General features: G+C 43.3%; 1 protein-coding gene across 9 annotated transcripts in view; it reads right to left on the bottom strand.

The window, feature by feature from the left end:
* Positions 1 to 17,117, bottom strand: part of LOC121533770 (arf-GAP with coiled-coil, ANK repeat and PH domain-containing protein 2) — a 120,425-nt gene that overhangs the window by 13,051 nt on the left and 90,257 nt on the right. For 5 of the 9 annotated variants that reach the window (XM_041839995.2, XM_041839994.2, XM_041840000.2 and 2 more), the window contains exons 10-12: positions 11,725 to 11,736; positions 10,249 to 10,308; positions 20 to 132 (exon numbers count right to left, since the gene is read on the bottom strand). In XM_041839995.2, the coding sequence (XP_041695929.1) occupies positions 20 to 132; positions 10,249 to 10,308; positions 11,725 to 11,736 (185 nt within the window). The remainder of the gene's footprint in view (positions 1 to 19; positions 133 to 10,248; positions 10,309 to 11,724; positions 11,737 to 17,117) is intronic. The other 4 variants (XM_041840004.2, XM_041839999.2, XM_041840003.2 and 1 more) reach the window with 2 other exon arrangements.

Raw genomic sequence — 17,117 nt, 5'->3', positions numbered from 1 at the left:
ATCATTTCTTGCAGCTGACCTGTTCCATGTCTTGAAGGCATTGCTGGCCCTCTTAAACAGGTAGCCCTCCATCGCGATGCCATTGTCTGCGTCCACATTGTACTCCAGCTTGGTGTCGTCATTCGAGAAGTCCTGCAAGAGAGAGTCAGTCACGAGGGTCAACAGAAACAGTCTGATCCTGATTCACTGTGGGTGGCCAGGTGAGGACGAGGAGTGACTCAGTACTGTGCCATTGAGCCACACATCTGGGGTCTAGAACGAGGAGGTACCACCTGAGCTAGTTCAATAAGAAACGGCAGTTTTTCTACGGTGGCCGTTAACCCATTGCACTCGTGGGAATTGGCCTATATGGATAGGGCTAAATTGAAATGTTTCTTACAAAAGATATATGAAAATGCATAACCATGGTAGCAATTGAAATGGAACAGTTTGGAGATAATGGGGCAAATATTTTGACCAAAGGTAAGTACACAACAGTTTACCTGACACAAGTCTGAATCCAAACATTACACTGTTCATTTTTCTGTGCATTTTACATTTACTGTACTTTTCACCGCATTTGTTGATAACGAAATCTGAAAATACTCTGGATACATTCAGTAACATGAAAAATGTGGGGTAGGTGCAACATAAGACAAAAAAATTACAAGGGTTTGAGTGAGACGACTAACCGGTGTCTCCAAGTGGCCATACACCTCTTCAAAGTGTGCACAGTTTCTAAGCAATTTCAATGCACTTTTATGACTCAAAGAAGTCTTCAACTATAAGGTACTTTTTTGAGCTCTCCTAGCCGTGTCATTAAGGAACTAGAGCAGGCACACTTGTAGTTGTTTCGTTTGGAACACAACCCTGCATCCACGCCATGCACACTGTTGTTTTTTTTACGAAATACAAAAACTGTACATTATAAATCGCAATCTGGGTCAGGTGGGCATGATTTGAAAGCTTGATCTATTGTCAACACAGGATCTTACAGTGTTAGCCTTTCACAAGGTAATTCAGAGAAACAGATCGTAATTTTGGTGTCCATAGAATGGAGTCATGAGTGCATTCAGGTGAGTGTGCTGCAGCAAATGTCCTCCATAGGCTCATTCTGTTCACAACAAACTAGGGTATGAAGACATGTCATCTTGTAACAAACAGAGATCATAAACATTGACATTGACACTGTATATGACATGAGTTTTATGATTTGGAGATGTGAAGTAGATGGGTGTTTGACTTGCTTGTATGACATCAAAGCGGTATTTAGGATAATCCTCAATGTCTCATCTTTCAAAATACATCAAGTCATCATATGGTGCTTTCAAGACAAATGAGAACTCGGAAAAACAACGAGGTCAAATCATGAGGTCGGTGATCTTCAGGTCGGAAAGTCAGAGCTCTAGAAAAATGCCAGCGTTTCCGACTTGGAATTCCGAGTTGGATGACAAAGAAAAATAAAAAATCTCAGTCAGAGCTCATTTTTTTCCCCGGGGTCCCTGTTGTCTTGAACGCACTGAAGTGGGAAGTCGGAGATTCCCGAACTCTGAGTTCCCAGTTGTTTTGAACGCGGCATTTCCCTTACTCAGTGTGACGATTGTCCTATGTCCGTCACTTAATCTAAAGACATGCTTATGTGAATAACCAGACACTGATGATGATTTACAGTTGAGAAGCACATGTATTTATTTAGAATAAAGTAGGTTAGAGATGTCCTACTGATTGTTGCTGATCACCTGTAAAAGAAGAAACATGTTTTCGAGTTTGAGCTTGGCACGCCGGCAATTGGTTTGGCGCCGAAACCGATTGTTGTGCATCTCCCGGTAAAATGTTACTTTCTTATCACGTAGGCTACAGTGAGGGAAAAAAGTATTTGATCCCCTGCTGATTTTGTACGTTTGCCCACTGACAAAGAAATGATCAGTCTATAATTTTAATGGTAGGTTTATTTGAACAGTGAGAGAAAAAAATCCAGAAAAATGCATGTCAAAAATGTTAAATTGATTTGCATTTTAATGAGGGAAATAAGTATTTGACCCCCTCTCAATCAGAAAGATTTCTGGCTCCCAGGTGTCTTTTATACAGGTAACGAGCTGTGAATATGAGCACACTCTTAAAGGGAGTGCTCCTAATCTCAGTTTGTTACCTGTATAAAAGACACCTGTCCACAGAAGCAATCAATCAATCAATCAGATGTCAAACTCTCCACCATGGCCAAGACCAAAGAGATCTCCAAGGATGTCAGGGACAAGATTGTATACCTACACAAGGCTGGAATGGGCTACAAGACCATCGCCAAGCAGCTTGGTGAGAAGGTGACAACAGTTGGTGCGATTATTCGCAAATGGAAGAAACACAAAATAACTGTCAATCTCCCTCGGCCTGGGGCTCCATGCAAGATCTCACCTCGTGGAGTTGCAATGATCATGAGATCCCCCTGCTCAAGAAAGCACATATACATGCCCGTCTGAAGTTTGCCAATTAACATCTGAATGATTCAGAGGAGAACTGGGTGAAAGTGTTGTGGTCAGATGAGACCAAAATGGAGCTCTTTGGCATCAACTCAACTCGCTGTGTTTGGAGGAGGAGGAATGCTGCCTATGACCCCAAGAACACCATCCCCACCGTCAAACATGGAGGTGGAAACATTATGCTTTGGGGTGTTTTTTCTGCTAAGGGGACAGGACAACTTCACCACATCAAAGGGACGATGGACGGGGCCATGTACCGTCAAATCTTGGGTGAGAACCTCCTTCCCTCAGCCAGGGCATTCAAAATGGGTCGTGGATGGGTATTCCAGCATGACAATGACCCAAAACACACGGCCAAGGAAATAAAGGAGTGGCTCAAGAAGAAGCACATTAAGGTCCTGGAGTGGCCTAGCCAGTCTCCAGACCTTAATCCCATAGAAAATCTGTGGAGGGAGCTGAAGGTTTGAGTTGCCAAACATCAGCCTCGAAACCTTAATGACTTGGAGAAGATCTGCAAAGAGGAGTGGGACAAAATCCCTCCTGAGATGTGTGCAAACCTGGTGGCCAACTACAAGAAACGTCTGACCTCTGTGATTGCCAACAAGGGTTTTGCCACCAAGTACTAAGTCATGTTTTGCAGAGGAGTCAAATACTTATTTCCCTCATTAAAATGCAAATCAATTCATAACATTTTTGACATGCGTTGTTCTGGATTTTCATTGTTGTTATTCTGTCTCTCACTGTTCAAATAAACCTACCATTAAAATTATAGACTGATAACTTCTTTGTCAGTGGGAAAACTGCAGGGGATTAAATACTTTTTTCCCTCACTGTATGTAACGATCAGAAGTTACCTCTATAAGGTGATCATGTTTAGCAATTGAAATGTTAAGGTGAATCTTTAGAATCTTTGTTTTCCTCTGTGATTGAAGAGGGTTCTATCCATTTCCTGGTCCGAGAATTCACGGTCAAATGGGGTGTGTTCGATCGCATAGTTAATAATTCATTATCTTATCCCGGGGAGACATACATGTTTATATCCCAGATGGTATTTATGCTCTAAAGCAGGGTTTCCCAAACTTGGTCCTGGGTTAGGAGAAAGTCAAGAGGCAAAACGAACCTGCTACTACACCGAACAAAAATATAAACGCAACATGTAAAGTGTTGGTTCCATGTTTCATGAGCTGAAATAAAAGATCCCAGAAATTGTCTACACGCACAAAAAGCTTATTTTTCTAAAATGTTGTGCACAAATTTGTTTACATCCCTTTTTGTGAGCCTTTCTCCTTTGCCAAAATAATCCATCCACCTGACAGGTGTGGCATATCAAGAAGCTGATTAATCAGCATGATCATTTCACAGGTGCACCTTGTGCTGGGGACAAAAAAAGGACACTCTAAAATGTGCAATACACACAATACAATGCCACCAGGAATGGCTGCAGGAATGTCCACCAGAGTTGTTGCCAGAGAATTAAATGTTAATTTCTCTACCATAAGCAGCCTCCAACGTCATTTTAGTGGCAGTACGAACAACCGACCTCACAACCGCAGACCACGTTGCGTCATGTGAGCGGTTCACTGATGTCAGCGTTGTGAACAGAGCGCCCCATGGTGGCGGAGGGGTTATGGAATGGGCAGGCATAAGCTATGGACAATGAACACAATTGCATTTTATTGATGGCAATTTGGATGCACAGAGATACTGTGACGAGATCCTGAGGCCCATTGTCGTGCCATTCATCCGCCGCCATCACCTCATGTTTTAGCATGATAATGCACAGCCCCATGTCGCAAGGATCTCTACACAATTCCTGGAAGCTTAAAACGTCCCAGTGCTTACATTGCCTGCATACTCACCAGACATGTCACGCATTGAGCATATTTGGGATGCTCTGGATCGACGTGTACAACAGCGTGTTCCAGTTCCCACCAATATCCAGGAACTTCGCACAGGCCACAATCAACAGCCTGATCAACTCTATGCAAAGGTGATGTTTCACGCTGCATGAGGCAAATGGTGGTCACATCAGATACTGACTGGTTTTCTGATCCACCCCCCTACCGTTTTTTTAAGGTATCTGTGACCAACATATGACCAAAATGGATTAATCAATTTTAGAATAAGGCTGTAACGTAACAAAATGTGGAAAAAGTCAAGGGGTCTGAATACTTTCCGAAGGCACTGTATATATACACATACTGAACAAAATTATAAATGCAACATGCAACAGTACCAGTCAAAGTTTGGACAGACCTACTCATTCAAGGATTTTTCTTTATTTTTACTATTTTCTACATTGTAGAATAATAGTGAAGACATCAAAACTATGAAATAACACATGGAATCATGTAGTAACCCAAAAAGTGTTAAACAAATCAAATTACATTTTAGATTTTAGATTCTTCAAAGTATCCACACTTTGCCTTGATGACAGCTTTGCACACTTGGCATCCTCTCAACTAGCTTCACCTGGAACGCTTTTCCAACAGTCTTGAAGGAGTTCCCACATATGCTGAGCACTTGTTGGCTGCTTTTCCTTCACTCTGCGGTCCAACTCCTCCCAAACCATCTCAATTGGGTTGAGGTCGGGTGATTGTGGAGGCCAGGTCATCTGATGCAGCACTCCATCACTCTCCTTCTTGGTAAAATAGCCCTTAAACAGCCTGGAGGTGTGTTGGGTCATTGTCCTATTGAAAAACAAATGATAATCCCACTAAGCACAAACCAGATGGGATGGCATATCGCTGCAGAAGGCTGTGGTTGCCATGCTGGTTCAGTGTGCCTTAAATTCTAAATAAATCACTGACAGTGTCACCAGCAAAGCACCCCCACAGCATCACACCTCCTCATCCATGCTTCACGGTGGGTACCACACATGCGGAGATCAACCGTTCACTTACTCTGCGTCTCACAAAGACACGGCGGTTGGAACCAAAAATCTCACATTTGGACTCATCAGACCAAACGGACAGATTTCCAGTGGTCTAATGTCCATTGCTCGTGTTTCTTGGCCCAAGCAAGTCTCTTCTTTTATTGGTGGTTTCTTTGCAGCAATTCGACCATGAAGGCCTGATTCACACGGTCTCCTCTGAACAGTTGATGTTGAGATGTGTCTGTTACTTGAACTCTGTGAAGCATTTATTTGCGCTGCAATTTCTGAGGCTGGTAACTCTAATGAACTTATCCTCTGCAGCAGAGGTAACTCTGGGTCTTCCTTTCCTGTGGCGGTCCTCTTGAGAGCCAGTTTCATCATAGCGCTTGATGGTTTTTGCGACTGCACTTGAAGATACTTTCAAAGTTCTTCACATTTTCCGGATTGACTGACATTCATGTCTTAAAGTAATGATGGACTGTTGTTTCTCTTTGCTTATTTGAGCTGTTCTTCCCATAATATAGACTTGGTCTTTTACCAAATAGGGCTATCTTCTGTATACCAACCCTACCTTGTCACAACACAACTGATTGGCTCTAACTTTTAACAAGACACACCTGTTAATTGAAATGCATTCCAGGTGACTACCTCATGAAGCTGGTTGAGAGAATGCCAAGAGTGTGCAAAGCTGTCATCGAGGCAAGGGATGGCTACTTTGAAGAATCTAAAATCTAAAATATTTTTTTTTTGTTTAACACTTTTTTGGTTACTACATGATTCCATATGTGTTATTTCATAGTTTTGATTTCTTCACTATTATTCTACAATGTAGAAAATAGTAAAAATAAAGAAAAACCCTTGAATGAGTAGGTGTCCAAACTTTTGACTGGTACTGTATATACACACACACACACGTATATTGTTCTCTACTCAAGTCACTGACCCTATGATGGTCAAACATACAGGTTTATTTGATTTAGGCCTAGGTCAGATCAGATGTTGATCAAAGAAAGATACTGACAGGGATAGCTACGGTAATCCAAGGTCTTGTTCATTTGGCACGAGATACAGGCTTAGAAGACACACAGAAGGATGAGGGAATGACTCTTAAAATGGTTGCCAATCCACCCATTACAGCATAATTGACTTGAATGGGGACGCCCATTCTACTCATTCTATTTCTGTGACGATGCATCCTTTCAGTGTGTCTGCTTCGTCCTCACCCTTGTTTCCAGCAACAGTAAATGGACTATCCTTTAACACCTGTGGTCTGGGGCAGAGTTGACTTCTCTCTAACAACCCCGTAACCCGACCGGCTGACCACCGCTGTCATGAGCTAGCTCTCACCCCTGCCACACTTTCCTCTGTAACACTAGACACCACAAACAGTCAGGGGGGTGGAGGAACGATTAAACTTCTATTAATTCACTGTTCAATTCCAAGGGTTGTTGTGGGAAACATTTGAAGACAAACAATAGGAGTCAATGAAACAGTCCTTGAAGCAGTCCATCGGGGATCAAAATATATGACTTTAATTTGTAGGCTTATAAACATCCAAGTGGAAAACGATGGAAGTAATCCTCAACTCCAAATGACTATTAGCACATGACATGGAGATTACAAAGCACTTCCTTAGATTGTCACGGTCAAATCTGCCCTCTTCATACTGTCAGATCTTGGTTCCACTAGCCTATATTCGGCCCAATTGCTCCTGAGTCTGTAAGGTCTGCAAGACGCCGTTGGCTCATCTGTGTGTGATAGGAGTTTGACCACTGTGTTGTGCTTCATCCTCACTCCCTCACCCTATACTTACAGATAGCAGTGTGTGTGTGTGTGTGTGTTTCCTCACAGCCAGATTAGATTCTGCACTGTAACCTGAGCAAAGGGGCCTGGCGCTAAACACCTAAGCCTAGCGATCCCCTGGTTAGACACACACCCTTTTCCACCATGACACGCCGTAGGACAGAGGTTATTTTTGGATGGGGGTACAGTACAGAATGTATGCAGTGGGCAGTGCCAGGCTCGTGAATGGTAGGGGAATGGAAAATGGCATTTAAGATGCCCAACTGTGTCAATACAAGACTCCCATCACAAAATGTAATTAACCCCTTCAATCCAAGAGTGGGTGACTGGTAAATACAGCACAACTCTCATACTACCGGCAAGTATAACTATCGACTGTCCCCGTTTTGAAATGTATTATCGTTATAGTGTTGCTGTATTATTGCTAAAAATAAAATATATATTTTAAAAAAAGTATAACTATAGAGTATAATGTTATGCTAGAAAGACACCTTAGAAAGAGAAAACAATTTAGGGTAGGGCGATGTCAACCTTTGTCCTATCATGATTATGCACTCATATAACATTGTGATATGATGGTATCGCCCCCTATTCCCAAAAAATGTACTCTGCTAAAAACCACCATTGGGCTGTAGCACGAAATCATATGCTACAACTGGACGAATCATGACGAAAGCTTTTATGATAGGTCTAGTAGGAGGATTGGCCATTTGGTTTTCAACCTCGCATGGAGGGCTTTTTATGCCCCACACAGATAATTTATTTCTTAGTAAGCTTAAACTTGATTAAACTTCTCATTAGATTTTTCTATAGGCTATTGATATAGTCCCCTGGCTACCATATGTTTTTAGGCTATTCAAACAACTTTTTGAGATGGAACTCCATTAGACTCATTAATTGTTTGATCGAGAGAAAGCGTACCCTAGCCCAAAGTCATATTCATAGCCTATCGAATGGAGAGAGAAGGGAATATAGCCTTCATTTTTTATAAACAGCTAGACAAGATAGTTAAAGGAAAATTCCACCCAAAAACTATATTTTGGTATTTGTTTCATTAGTCCATTGTTGATATAGTCCCAAACTGTTTTGCATATCAGCAATCACATTGTCAAGATCTATAACTTTCAAAATACAGCCGATATGATGCATTTTGTATGATGACCAAAGTATGAAAAATGACTGTTGTTCTACATTGATAAAGTTTGATCTAAAAGTAGCTACCCTAATTTGACTGTAGGGTTTCAGCAAATATAAAAGTTTACTCTATTCATCTATGGCAAAGATACTTACATGTCTCCCCTTTCATCTGTGTCTGGCGTTAGCTAGTTACTGGCTAGCTAGGTCTTCAGCCAGCATGGAAAGAAAGGGGGGGGAGATGATTTTACTGAAACACTGCTCATTGCATCCAAGTTTCTTGACATAGGCAATTCAAAAAACTGTCAAAGAACTGCGAGCTCATTAATATAAGCTCCGCGCCCACTCAGCCGGTCTTTTCAAACTTCCTGGTAGTTAGCCATGAGAGAAGAAAAAAATACTTTCTCAATTATTTAGCATTTCTATCCCCCAAAAATATTATGGGTGATATTTCAGTCACTCAAAAGGCTATTTTACATGGGAATTAGAATGACCGTTCAGGACCTTTAAAACTAATAAAAATCAGCAAGAACAGGTGCTTGGGACCTGGGACGGTCGCACCCATGGCCCTCACGCTAGCTCCCCTTCTGCAGGGGATACAATAATAAATAAATGTATTCTCTGAGCAATTGCATAAGTATAAAATAATATAATATAATAAAAATAAAGTATACAATATAGCTCAGTATTTGTATTTATTTTATGCAGTCTTTTTTGCTCCTCTTTATCAAGGGATCCAATTATTCCGGACCCCACCGTATAAAAAAATAAATGATTAGGTTTAGGCTATAAGGCCCATGTATTCGAGAGAAACAATATTTTCTGACTGGACATTTTGCGCAGCTTTGGTGGAATTCTCTGCTCTGTTTACCTTGCATTCCTCTCTTGCGTTCTGTATACAACATATTTATTGAAATAGGCTATAGCAAATAGGAATAGGCAAATTACTCGGAATGTCACTTGTGTGCTGCCCTGCTGTGTGAGACTTCGTTCTTTACTGCGGGGCGGCAGTCAAGTTAAAATAGGCTCTCCATCGTCTGTCATATCACAATGTCGTCAACATCGACAATGGCTCTCAATCATCGTCGATAGATCATACTATCGTAATATCGCCCAACCCTAAAACAATTTACCCTAAACTAAGGACTCATTTTGCAATGTAACATGGTTGTACAATGCAGCCTCATTAGCATGTAGCCTACTCAAACAGACTCTCTAAGAGGTATTTTTAGGGTGTATGTATTATTCAAGGCCTCTGTCCCAGCATGTGCCCTGGTGGAATTCAATAGTTGTTCATTTTAGGCAGGGATAAAAACATGGCATCCCTCTACATACACACCACTAAACCTGGATCCTGTCCACAACACCCACACACAAAGCCATACAACTGTAAAACGGCCATACAGCCAGGACTCAAGACAGACAAGGGACATACAATCTACTCCCCAACCCGGTCAAAGGCCAAGGCAATAATTGATTGTGTGGGCAAAACATTGGCCCTGTTTAAAAAATAACTGATCTGACAAGATTGGATAGGTGAAAGCTGGGGTTGCATCATATATCAATCCATCCATGTCCGATCAGATATTGCTTCAAGGAACGGAGGTAGTAAAGGTGTCAAACAGGGCCCAAGTAATGACAACAACCAGAGCTCAGAACTCACATGTAAGCAGACGTCAAACCCATGCTTCTTTAGCCTGACCCCAGATCCATTTGTGCTGTCTTGCCAACTGGACCGTGAGTGACAAGGAGTTGGCAAGACAGCACAAACAGATCTGGGACCAGGCTATTGCTTTGTAGTCAGGAGGTAAACCGTGGGAGCCATACTTTAGAATGAGAAAACCACACGCATCGGTTAATTCTACATGAATGTACAGCATGACAATGGAATCACTCATCACTCCGGTTACGCAGGCGGAAGAGGAGGTGGTTGGTGGGGTTAAATGGAAACCAAATAGCAAATGAAAATCAATTATTACATACGGAGGACCTCCACGCGCAAAAGCTGCGGCCATCGGGTAAAGGGTCAACCTCTGTCACCTTCTAAAAGAGTCACACCGGAAGAATGAGAAAGGGCTGAGAAACTGAGAAAGAGGAGACAATTGATTCCATGACATACAATTGGAGATAGTTGAACACACACAGCATGACCAAGGCACAGAGCCTAAAGAAGCTAAAAATAAACACGTTTTGCACCCTTCTTTCAGCGCACTCACCAGATACCACACATAGTGGAATCTGCTGAAGATCTTCATCTTGATGTCTGTGACTGCAGGTCAGTGTGTGTGTCGGTGTCCCAGTCACCGTGACAATGGCTAGCTAGCGGAAGCTACCTCTGCCTGACCTCTCGCAGCATCTCAAGTGACAGCCCTATCACACTCGGACTAGCTCCCTCTGTCCAAAACAAGCCTCCCTCCCTCCCCTCTGTGTGTGTGTGTGTGTGTGTGTGTGTATCTGTCCGTCCCTCATCAACACTCGTCACCGCTGTTGGCTGAGCTTGGCCCCTTCCGCTGAGGCACAGCGGCATGCAAACACACTGGGATGCGAGTGCGAGTGTGTGTGTGTGTGTGTGTGGGTGCAGGTCGATGCTGGCTAGCGCAATTGGTTTAGAATAACCAACCGAACCATGTGCAGAGTAGCTCCAGCATGAAACATTTATACAGCCTCTGTTTAAGAGCCATGTACTCTACTTCTCCCAGTGCGTGCGTATGTGTGTGTGTGTGTGTGTGTGTGTGTGTGTGTGTGTGTATTTATAGACTCATGTTTTCCTGCAGCATGAACAAACCACAAAACCACTGCCTCCCTCTCTGAGAAGCAGGAGAGCTAATACATTGAACTAAACTTAGAGCCCCCCTCCGTCCAATGGGGACAATCTGTAACACAATGGTGCCCTCTAGAAATGTATTAATAATTCACACAGGCAGATATAAGGCATACTAAGCACGCTCTAAAAACCGCAGTCATGTGGAAATGAAATGCACATGAGTCTAGGCGAATATGTCAACTGAGCACCTATAGATTTAGCCTATCCCAGCTAGCACAACACATTTTCGTAATGTTGTGCAACGTTGCAATTAGACCGATATCAACCTTGCCTCTCACATTCCCTTTGCAGTAAGGCATAAACACTAGACTGGCGCAATATACTGTATCAAAAACACATTAGGTGAATGAATGATTGGCATATAACACAGCCGACATTTCAATGGACAAGCATACCTGTGACGAGGCATGAGTGTTCTTAACCCGGTCACGTCATGTATGTGTCAATAATATATAATGATGACAAGACTTCTGTCTACTACATGAATGAGTGTTCTATTTTACTCTAGCGGTCTACTAAATACTCAACTAAATCACTGCCGTGAGGGCTTCAGACTGTCAACATGCAGAAAGAACAAACAGTACAGAAATACACAGGATGGCGAGAAAAAAGAGAGGAGAGGTAAAAAGGCTTACCTTAAGAGCAGCCTGGGGAGCATCGGCGAGAGGTGGAAGAAAAAGAGAGGAGAGGTTAGAACTGCTGACACATACTGGCAGAAAGAGAAAGAGAGAGGGAGTGAAGGAGAGACGCAGAGAGAGGGAGGGAGCGAGAAAACATAAAAATAGCATTTAGTAAAAGGGAGGGGGTTGGAGAGGGAGGGCGCTGGGATGCTAGGCGCTCAAGGATGAGCGTAAATTGGCACGGGCGCTGGCCGCGAATGAGAGGGCTCCTGGCTGGAAGTGCTGCTCATGCTGGAGAGCAAGCCGCTGGTTGCCATGTTCCGCTCACACTCACAGACACACAAAAAAGGGAGGAAGAAAGAGATTTACATACAGACACAGACTGCCAGACATAATAAAAGAGGCCAGACAGGCAAACACACTTGGACGCAGATACATACACAGACATTCACACACAACAAATGCCACAAAACTCAACCCTGCACAAAAACAGGTTTCTGTGAAACTTATCCAGTGTCTTGGATTGACATCAACTACCAATACAAAGGTACTATTTGAGATATAAAGTGCATTCGGAAAGTACTCAGACCCCTTCACTTTTTCCACATTTTGTTACTTTACAGCCTTATTCTAAAATTGATTAAATAGTTGTTTCCCCTCATCAATCTACACACAATACCCCATAATGACAAAGCGAAAAACACTTTTTTTGACATTTTCGTAAATAAAAAAAAATAAAAAAAAACTGAAATATCACATTTACATACACTACCGGTGAAAGGTTTTAGAACACCTACTCTTCAAGGGTTTTTCTTTATTTTTACTATTTTCTACATTGTAGAATAAATGAAATAACACATATGAAATCATGTAGTAACCAAAAACGTGTTAAACAAATCAAGGGGGGGAGGGGGGGTATACAGAAGATAGCCCAATTTGGTAAAAGTCCAAGTCCATATTATGGCAAGAACAGCTCAAATAAGCAGAGAAACGACAGTAAATCATTACTTTAAGACATGAAGGTCAGTCTATATGGAACATTTGCAGTCGCAAAAACCATCAAGCGCTATGAAGAAACTGGCTCTCATGAGGACAGCCACAGGAAAGGAAGACCCAGAATTTCCTCTGCTGCAGAGGATAAGTTCATTAGAGTTACCAGCCTCAGAAATGGGCAATAAACTGCACCTCAGATTGCAGCCCAAATAAATGCTTCACAGAGTTCAAGTAACAGACATCTGAACATCATCTTTTCAGAGGAGACCAAGTGAATCAGGCCTTCATGGTCGAATTGCTGCAAAGACACCCCTACTAAAGGACACCAATAAGAAGAAGAGACTTGCTTGGGCCAAGAAACACACGCAATGGACATTAGACCGGTGGAAATCTGTCCTTTGGTCTGATGAGTCCAAATTTGAGATTATTGGTTCCAACCGCCATGTCTTTGTGAGACGCAGAGTAGGTGAAAAGATGATCTCCGCATGTGTGGTTCCCACCGTGAAGCATGGAGGAGGAGGTGTGATGGTGTGGGGGTGCTTTGCTGGTGACACTGTCAGTGATTTATTTAGAATTCAAGGCACACTGAACCAGCATGGCTACCACAGCATTCTGCAGTGATATGCCATCCCATCTGGTTTGCGCTTAGTGGGACTATCATTTGTTTTTCAACAGGACAATGACCCAAAACACACCTCCAGGCTGTGTAAGGGCTATTTGACAAAGAAGGAGAGTGATTGAGTGCTGCATCAGATGACCTGGCCTCTACAATCAACCGACCTCAACCCAATTGAGATGGTTTGGGATGAGTTGGACCGCAGAGTGAAGGAAAAGCAGCCAACAAGTGCTCAGCATATGTGAGAACTCCTTCAAGACTGTTGGAAAAGCATTCCAGGTGACTACCTCATGAAGCTGGTTGAGAGAATGCCAAGAGTGTGCAAAGCTGTCATCAAGGCAAAGGGTGGCTACTTTGAAGAATATAGAATCTAAAATAAAATAAAATATGTTTAACACTTTTTTGGTTATTACACGATTCCATATGCGTTATTTCATAGTTTTGATGTCTTCACTATTATTCTACAATGTAGAAAATAGTAAAAATAAAGAAAAACCCTTGAATGAGAAGGTGTGTCCAAACTTTTGACTGGTACTGTATATACACACACACACACACACACACACACACACACTTATTTTATTTTATTTAACCTTTATTTAACTAGGCAAGTTAGTTAAGACCAAATTCTTTTTTACAATGACGGCCTACCAAAATGCCTCCTGCGGGGACTGGGGCTGGGATTTAAAAAATAGTACAAAACAGCAACACATGACAACACAGCACGGTAGCAACACCACATGACAACAACAAAGTCCGTTTGTAACATTTTGGCCCTGCTAGAGCTGCCCCGGTCAACTCTTATGTGCTGTTATTGTGAAGAAGAAATGTCTAGGAGCAACAACGGCTCAGCCGCAAAGTGGTAGGCCACAAGAGCTCACAACGGGACCGCCGAGTTCTGAAGCGCATAGTGCGTAAAAATCGCCTGTCCTCGGTTGCAAGACTCACTACAGAGTTTCAAACTGCCTCTGGAAGCAACGTCAGCACAAGAACTGTTCGTCGGGAGCTTCATGAAATGGGTTTCCATGGCCGAGCAGCCCCACACAAGCCTAAAATCACCACACGCAATGCCAAGCGTCGGCTGGAGTGGTGTAAAGCTCGCCGCCATTGGACTCCGGAGCAGTGGAAACACGTTCTCTGGAGTGATAAATTACAGTGAGGGAAAAAAGTATTTGATCCCCTGCTGATTTTGAACGTTTGCCCACTGACAAAGAAATGATCAGTCTATAATTTTAATGGTAGGTTTATTTGAACAGTGAGAGACAGAATAACAATAACAAAATCCAGAAAAACGCATGTCAAAAATGTTATAAATTGATTTGCATTTTAATGAGGGAAATAAGTATTTGACCCCTCTGCAAAACATGACTTAGTACTTGGTGGCAAAACCCTTGTTGGCAAGGTCAGACGTTTCTTGTAGTTGGCCACCAGGTTTGCACACATCTCAGGAGGGATTTTGTCCCACTCCTCTTTGCAGATCTTCTCCAAGTCATTAAGGTTTCGAGGCTGACGTTTGGCAACTCGAACCTTCAGCTCCCTCCACAGATTTTCTATGGGATTAAGGTCTGGAGACTGGCTAGGCCACTCCAGGACCTTAATGTGCTACTTCTTGAGCCACTCCTTTGTTGCCTTGGCCATGTGTTTTGGGTCATTGTCATGCTGGAATACCCACACACAACCCATTTTCAATGCCCTGGCTGAGGGAAGGAGGTTCTCACCCAAGATTTGACGGTACATGGCCCCGTCCATCGTCCCTTTGATGCGGTGAAATTGTCCTGTCCCCTTAGCAGAAAAACACCCCCAAAGCATAATGTTTCCACCTCCATGTTTGACGGTGGGGATGGTGTTCTTGGGATCATAGGCAGCATTCCTCCTCCTCCAAACATGGCGAGTTGAGTTGATGCCAAAGAGCTCCATTTTGGTCTCATCTGACCACAACACTTTCACCCAGTTCTCCTCTGAATCATTCAGATGTTCCTTGGCAAACTTCAGATGGGTCTGTATATGTGCTTTCTTGAGCAGGGGGACCTTGCGGGCGCTGCAGGATTTCAGTCCTTCACGGCGTAGCGTGTTACCAATTGTTTTCTTGGTTACTATGGTCCCAGCTGCCTTGAAATCATTGACAAGATCCTCCCGTGTAGTTCTGGGCTGATTTCTCACCGTTCTCATGATCATTGCAACTCCACGAGGTGAGATCTTGCATGGAGCCACAGGCCGAGGGAGATTGACAGTTCTTTTGTGTTTCTTCCATTTGCGAATAATTGCACCAACTGTTGTCACCTTCTCACCAAGCTGCTTGGCGATGGTCTTGTAGCCCATTCCAGCCTTGTGTAGGTCTACAATCTTGTCCCTGACATCCTTGGAGAGCTCTTTGGTCTTGGCTATGGCGGAGAGTTTGGAATCTGATTGATTGATTGCTTCTGTGGACAGGTGTCTTTTATACAAGTAACAAGCTGAGATTAGGAGCACTCCCTTTAAGAGTGTTCTCCTAATCTCAGCTCGTTACCCGTATAAAAGACACCTGGGAGGCAGAAATCTTTCTGATTGAGAGGTGGTCAAATACTTATTTCCCTCATTAAAATGCAAATCAATTTATAACATTTTTGACATGCATTTTTCTGGATTTTTTTATTGTTATTCTGTCTCTCACTGTTCAAATAAACCTACCATTAAAATTATAGACTGATAATTTCTTTGTCAGTGGGCAAACGTACAAAATCAGCAGGGGATCAAATACTTTTTCCCCTCACTGTATGCTTCACCATATGGCCGCCCCTCGGACAAATCTGGGTTTGGCGGATGCCAGGAGAACGCTACCTACCCCAATGCATAGTGCCAACTGTAAAGTTTGGTGGAGGAGGAATAATGGTCTGGGGCTCTTTTTCATGGTTCCGTTTAGGCCCCTTACCTCCAGTGAAGGGAAATCTTAATGCTACAGCATACAATTACATTCTAGACAATTCTGTGCTTCCAACATTGTGGCAACAGTTTGGGGAAGGCCCTTTCCTGTTTCAGCATGACAATGCCCTCGTGCACAAAGCGATGTCCATACATAAATGGTTTGTCGAGATCGTTGTGGAAGAACTTGACTGGCCTGCACAGAGACCTGACGTCAACCCCATCAAACACCTTTGGGATGAATTGGAACGCTGACTGCAAAGCCAGGCCTAATCGCCCAACATTAGTGCCCGACCTCACTAATGCTCTTGAGGCTGAATGGCAGCTATGTTCCAACATTTAGTGGAAAGCCTTCCCATAAGAGTAGAGGCTGTTATAGCAGCAAAGGGGGGACCAACTCCATATTAATGCCCATGATTTTGGAATGAGATGTTCCACGAGCAGGTGTCCACGGAGAGCATTGCCTGGAGGTAAGGAGGGGGCAGTTCCCCTTGCTGCTCCGTAAGCAAACAACAGGGTCTTGAAGATGATGCTAGTTTCGACTGGAAGCCAGTGGAGTGTGCGGAGGAGCGGGGTGACATGGGTTGAATACCAGGCGGGCTGCGGTGTTCTGGATAAGTTGCAGGGGTTTGATGGCACAAGCGGGGAGCCCAGCCAACAGAGTTTCAGTAGTCTAGATGGGAGATGTGTGAGGAAAGGTTGTACTCCATGGATGTTGTACAGCATGAACCTGCAGGAGCGAGTCACTGTTTTGATGCTTGCAGAGAACGACAGCCTGTTATCCAGGGTCACGCCAAGGTACTTTGCACTCTGGGAGGGGGACACAGTGGATTTGTCAACCGTGATGGAGAGGTCTTGGAGCGGGCAGGCCTTCCACGGGAGCAGTGTTAATTTCGTCAAC

Source organism: Coregonus clupeaformis, chromosome 20 (genome assembly GCF_020615455.1).
Source record: "Coregonus clupeaformis isolate EN_2021a chromosome 20, ASM2061545v1, whole genome shotgun sequence".
NCBI lineage: Eukaryota > Metazoa > Chordata > Actinopteri > Salmoniformes > Salmonidae > Coregonus > Coregonus clupeaformis.
The sequence above is the reverse complement of the archived record's forward strand: the minus strand, read 5'-3'. Positions and strand labels throughout refer to the sequence as shown.